Source organism: Anguilla rostrata, chromosome 8, assembly GCF_018555375.3.
Source record: "Anguilla rostrata isolate EN2019 chromosome 8, ASM1855537v3, whole genome shotgun sequence".
NCBI classification, from domain to species: domain Eukaryota; kingdom Metazoa; phylum Chordata; class Actinopteri; order Anguilliformes; family Anguillidae; genus Anguilla; species Anguilla rostrata.
Window position 1 is genome coordinate 26,163,846 of NC_057940.1, and position 6,579 is coordinate 26,170,424.

Here is a 6,579-nt window from a genome sequence, read left to right on the forward strand (position 1 = left end):
TCAAATTCACCTATCCAGCTTTGAATCTGCTTCACAAGCTCAAAGGTTGGCACACGAAAAGGAAACTTAGGATACAGTCTTTCTTTGGACATGATTATTATCTGACTCTACAATCACTCTTAAAAATGTCTTAAGACCCATTTGTATTCTCTCGCTTTTCCTAGTTCTTGACTCTTCAATGTGATGTTTTGTTTGTGATGTTTTGTGTTGAAATTCTGGCGTTTTACTGTGGAGCACCTTGTAACTCAGGTTGTGAATGGTGCTGTATAAATAAAAAATTACTTACTGAATTATTCTTGAGAATTGAGTAGGAATTCTTAAAGCCATGACATGTAGCTAACAATTGGCGAATAGATGGTATGAACGACATTTGAAGGATACACCAAGGGTAAACATGACTCTAGAAGTGTCATATCCTTTTTCTACAATAGTGCTTACAACTCCTGGGCAGAGTATACAATTGTGATTAAACAGCCAATGTGAACATATTAAACAAAAATATGAAAAACAAAATTTGTTCCTTGAGCAACTGCAAATCTACAATACAACTGAGCATGACAGATTAGTGTTATTAATGGAAATAAGCAGATTAAAGCATGAGCAATTAAAAAAGCAAGAGGCCTATCAATAACAGTTTGAAAGTAAATTAATCATCAATAATTTAAAGTCAGAGATGAGTTTTGAATACTCAGCCAATTCCCTTCAAAATGTTAATCAATGACGACATTCCCAGATGAAAATAACTGAAAATGGAGTCAGCTACCACTAGAGGGCAGCTCTGTCCCATTGGTAGCAGACAAATGCTGGGAGCAGAGTCAAACCCAAATTGAGATATTTCAAGACCATGTCTTTGTCAGATTGTACAGTTTGAGTGCTGAATTGATTATTTATTAATACACTCTGCTTTATTTGTTTCCCCAGTGCCTTTTCGTGCTGTCAATAATGCTGTGTATTGTAAATAATTGTCTGCTCCGTGTCTCGATAACAAGCAAGACAAAAATGTTATTACAGCTGAGAGATACCCTCCAGTGTGGCCCTAGCTTCTGTGCATATGATTGGATCCTCTACTCATAAATCATAAACCCTGATAACACTCTCCAGTCAGCCATGCTAGCTCAAGAGGATAGCGTCATCCCTTACATTAAAACAGGAAATTGAAGACTGAAGTGCAGGAAAATGTACATCATATTAGGCCCAGGTCTGCACATGGAAACAGAACCGAGCGAATATCACAATCTAGAAAGTTTATCACATATCCGTATTCCAGTTACTCGTGCTCAGATAAAACACAAACAATATGTTCCTGAGTGCAATAAGGACAGGAACGATAAACAAGGCCCACCACATTTCTCCAACTGGCACAAATAAAAACACCAGACTGAAGAGCATCCATTCAGCCTAAGATATATTTCTTCCTGGGGTAAAAGGTCACACTTTAACCAGCTGACATCTGGTGCCGGATTAGCCCAAGTTACTAGATATCCGGACAACTGCGTGCACCATGAGCACAAAAAAACAATGTCCTGCATCCCAGGGGGATACTTTCTGTGGAGGAGGAAAGCATCTTAAAGCAAGTGAGTAATGTGTTTCTCATTACAGTGACATAGTGCATCGCATCACCAGAACAAGTGGGTCTACAGTCAAGATAGGCATCGGCAAACACACAAAACCGGAAAAAGACTTGATTAAAGTCTTAAAGTCCCAAAGGATAAAGCCACTGCATGCAGGTATACAACATACAACACAAACACAGGGGAGAGCTAGTGTATTCAAGGTGAAACCTATCGCTTAAAACATCTCATGAGTTTACATGAAAAACAGCGTCTGTTTACCGATGAAGTAAACCTTAAAAAATTCTTGGAACCTGTAGTCTTTAGCAGGATTTACAGCATTTTCTCATAATCCGCTGATACGATCAACAGGACTACACTATTTAACATGGCATTCTACCACATACCCATATCAAATCAGTGATAACAATGACTGCAGCACAATGACTAAGATTCGACATGGATTTTAGCTGAAGAAAAATACTCAAAGCTTATATTTTTTAACTGACTTTAACAGCTAAAACTGATTATTTCCAAAAATTTCAAAATCAAATCTACCAGTTAGAAAAAAAACAACAACAAAAAAAAAAATCAAATAAATATGCAATCTTCCAAATAAGTTCACATCTTTCAATAGTGGTAAGGACTGAGAAAGGTCAGCTTTCCGGGGCCGAAGGTACAGACAGGAAGTGGTAAGGGACGCTGACAGAGGTAAAGGGGACAAAGGGCCCGTTTGTCATCCCCAGCACCCTTGTTGTTGTAAACGGAGACTCGATTCTCTGAGGGCCCGGCGACGCTGCTCGCTTTCACTTTTCCCAGGCGGGGGGGGGGGGGGGGGGGGGAGGGGGTCAGGCCGCCGCGCAGGGGAGCCCAGCAAACGAACCGCGCGCGCTCTGCAGCAATGTGTGAGGAGCCAGGTGAGGAGCCCGTCCCCCAAATGTGCTCAATGCGTTAGCCCCCCCCGAGGGCCACCCACTCTGCGCAGCCGCCCTGCTCCCTCCCCAGGACCCGGGGTCAGGCTTCCCTGACACTCAGGGCCACGGGCACATGTAATACCGCTATCCTGTTGCACAATAAATCTGTAGTAGCAAGACAAGGGGTGCGGGAGTAGGGATCCATGTTAACAGAACCAAACAGGAATTATAACCCAAAAAATTTGATCTCTGATCGAAATGCTTCCATCTTTTGCCCACCACTGAAGCTCTGAATACATTTAGTGCAATCAGAATCTACAGCCTCTTTTAATGGGCAAATGGGAAATATTCAGAGACATTTGGATTTACATTTCCATTTCCATTTCACAATAATCACAACTAATTATGCTATGCAACATAATTAACCCCCATGTTGAAATGCTAAGTTGTACCTTTCTCTTCTCCGGCCCTCATAAATTGACTATCATGGGAGGCACCCTAAGGGTAGAGACATGAGTCCAACTCAATGTCATATTTACATAAATGAATGAGAAAACTGACACCTCTCCACACAATCAAACCTTTCTGTCAGTCAGTGTGTCATGAAATAATGAGTCTTTCATATGGCTGCAAAACTATGATAACAATATAGATCAATAACTTGGTCATTATTTCCCCATGACCCCAAATTTGAATAAGAAAAATTAGAAAAGAAAATGCTTTATAAAAGCTAATACACTATAAAGACACATTTCTCGTATCATGATCGATGGGTTGTCTCAAATTTTGCTTGGTCAAATATTGCCAACATATTACAATTAAGCACATGCGAGACTAATTAGAACACACTTTAAACATATATTTTGTATTAAAACTATGTGCCTGCAACAGAGCGCGAGCTTAGGAAAGTATAGCTGTCAAGATCATTTTTAAACTACAGTCACGCAAATGTAGTGGAAGCAAATTCGGACTAAATACCTCAAAAACGGAAGTCAAACACTGTGTAAGCCTGTTTCTCTCATTAGCGTCCCTTTCGTGCACAGATGACGTCGGCAGTCGCACTTTACACACCACCAATGAGAGTTGATGATATCAGTGAGTAGCGTAATATATAAAATGAGAAGAGGAGAGGTCAACAGCGCTGCAACTGTCAGAGAACTTTGGATCTATTTATCCACAGGTCGGTGCATCTGTGGCCGCAGAAATGTCTGCATCTGCCAAACCATTAACGTCGTTTCTTATTCAAGACATACTGTCGATTAAAGAGGACAAACTCCCCTTGGCGCGCACAGCCCTCCGGGAACCAACACAACGGAGTAAATGTACCACAGGTAAAGGCACACAACCCACGGACAAATGGATCGACGAAAACCCGAATCATGCCGGTTCACTCGCAAATGATGCTGGCTCCAAGGACAAAGCGCCTACTACAGTTATTGGTACTGCTGAAACAGGTAAGATTTAACTCGCAGCATAAGATTTTGCTTTCATTAAGCTGTACACTTATGTGCGCCTTATGTGTTGTTTTAAAGCAAGATAAATGAAGTTGCGCTGATCGATTTTACAATAGGTCTAATGAATCCATAATGCATATAGTGATGCATATTTGATTCTTATTGTCCCTAATTAATATGACAGTGGGCTATATCCAGAGTGTTTAATAATTCAGTTTATGATTAAAGCAGTTATCCGTTTTTGCGTAAATGTTCACCATCAGTTCAAACATTATTTGCGAATGCTGAATAATTCCGATTTTGATTACATTTTCTTCCTCCAGATTCAAACGAGAGGTCTTGCACCAACTCTCCGGAATTAAAAAGAACTCTGTCCGTAGAGAACCTGGGCGGCGTAGGCAAGCAGAAGCGCTCTCGCGCCGCTTTTACGCACCTTCAAGTGCTAGAACTGGAGAAGAAATTCAACCACCAAAAGTACCTGTCCGCTCCAGAGAGAGCTCATCTAGCCAACAGTCTGAGGCTAACCGAAACACAAGTTAAAATCTGGTTTCAGAACAGAAGATACAAAACAAAGCGGAAGCAACTGGCATCAGAATATGGCAAGGACATGTTTCAACAGCCAGAGGGACTACCTTTCCACGGCACAGAGGAGGACTTGGTCAGAGCGTCACTTTTCGCAACGATGTATAAGGCTTACCAATACCGGCCATACTTTTACGACATCAATGGTATTGGTGTATGGAAATCAACATTATGGTGAAAAAACCACCAGGGACTGGACATTTTGAAAGCTTTCTTATGTAAAAGTTTTTAAAAATGCATGTATAAAATGTTTGATTATAACATAGACCTATATCTTTATATAATAAACTCCTTTGCTTTTTTATTTGTACATTATTGGTTTGTATCTATTTAAGCCATGTTTAGAAGTATCTATTTTATGTCTTATGAATAATCAAATTTTTAACGTTCCGCATATGAGACCCCATTTATAGCGGTAAAAACATTTGGTTTGACCGACTACCTTCTTGACACTTTAAAGATCGCACATATTTGATGAGAATGTTCTTACCTGAACATTCTCATGCTGATGTACTGTAACAATCACTACTGGTGAAACCAATGGAGTTCTGGAACACAGGCGTAGAATTTTTTTTTAAATTATAAAATAAAATAAAAACACTCCAAAAAACCTTCTCTTCAAATGGTTAAAAAGCACAAATTTTAAGTGTGCATATTCTGAAAGTACACACAGGTCTAGAACAAAGGAAGGAATAGATGAGTATTTTATGTTGGTAAGTGCACGTACGACTGAGGTGATGATGCATCATGCAAGTTTATAGTGGCTATGTTTATTATATTTATGGCTATAAAAGCACTACTTTGCGTATCACAGACTGCTCACTGTTTGCAAGCAGAAGGTTAAGGCAATGATTGAAACACAAGACTCTCCTTAAATATATTTTATTAATCCAACAATAATTAAAATGCAATTGGCAGGGACAATACCCATCTACCCATGCATTCTCTGCTATTGGAAATTATCACATCTTAAGTAATGCTTTATGATTAGCTTTCAGATATGTTGGCTAACAGGAGATATGAGTATGGAGGAAGGATGCAAATGTTGGAGCCTACATCTAAGGTTCCAGAATCTCTTTGTGCCTCTGCTCTACAGGTATCTATACGTGTAAATTATATACAGTATATCTTAAAGATGGAAAAAATACACACACAGAAGTCGAGTCACCTTAAGTTGACCCCTTGTACAGCCAGATAAAGCCAAGCTGGTCCCCCAGACAGCCAGAAGAAGGCAGGCTTGCTAAACTGACACTGCTGACCTCTCCAGAAAAAAGTGGACCATAATTAACTTCCATGATGGCTTTAAGTAGACAGCATTTTCAAACAATGCTTTGCCTCGTCATGGTTCTCTCACATACAAACTTGCTTGCTTAAGAAAAGTAACTCCCTTTGAGACTTCTGCATGTACCACAAGGTGCCAAAATAGACCACATTTCCTATATTTACACCCATAGCCATTATAATGAGATAGCGGTGAACACGCCTGAGAGGGTGATGTCACTGAGACGAAGTTATGCTGGTAGCTGGCCATTTAACTAGCTAAATGACTACAGTGAATGAGCAGATAGGTTGATATTCTTGAAACACAGAAAAATGTAATCAATGTTGCCATTCAATAGTGAAATATGTACTGTACTATGAAAGCAACCTATACACGAATTAATAGTACTGCCATTACAATCATATCATTATAAAATCTGCAGGAACTGCTATTGCAAAAGAAAAAATTAGAATCAATAAATTGTAATGTCGTTTCTTGTAGTGTAGCCATCATCTTTGTGACACAATAATGTGGAATCTTGCAAAGCACTATGTGGAAAACGCACAGTGCAGCTTGTAATGATTGGCTCAATAAGCTTCATAAAAATACATTCTGAACTGGTGAATGCTCATCCATCAATGACTTCATAGGCTTTATGAAGCAACTGATTCTCTAGGGAATAAGACTGCCCGTTTGCTTGAAATGAGGTAATTCTCTAATCACGTGATACGGACATGTACCACACCATTGCCTAGCAAATCATTGGTGCCATTTTAATGATGACGGACGTTGCTACGTGCGGCAACAAATGCTAGCAA

The 6,579-nt window shown here is 39.7% G+C and overlaps 1 protein-coding gene across 1 annotated transcript; it reads left to right on the forward strand.

Annotated features, from left to right (window-relative positions):
• Positions 1-1,467: 1,467 nt before the first annotated feature.
• nkx3-1 (NK3 homeobox 1) lies at positions 1,468-4,810 on the forward strand. Its single transcript, XM_064347404.1, has 3 exons — positions 1,468-1,574; positions 3,645-3,918; positions 4,242-4,810. The coding sequence occupies exons 2-3, from the start codon at positions 3,669-3,671 to the stop codon at positions 4,676-4,678; spliced, it is 687 nt and encodes a 228-aa protein (XP_064203474.1). The 5' UTR covers positions 1,468-1,574; positions 3,645-3,668; the 3' UTR covers positions 4,679-4,810.
• The last annotated feature ends 1,769 nt before the right edge of the window (positions 4,811-6,579 follow it).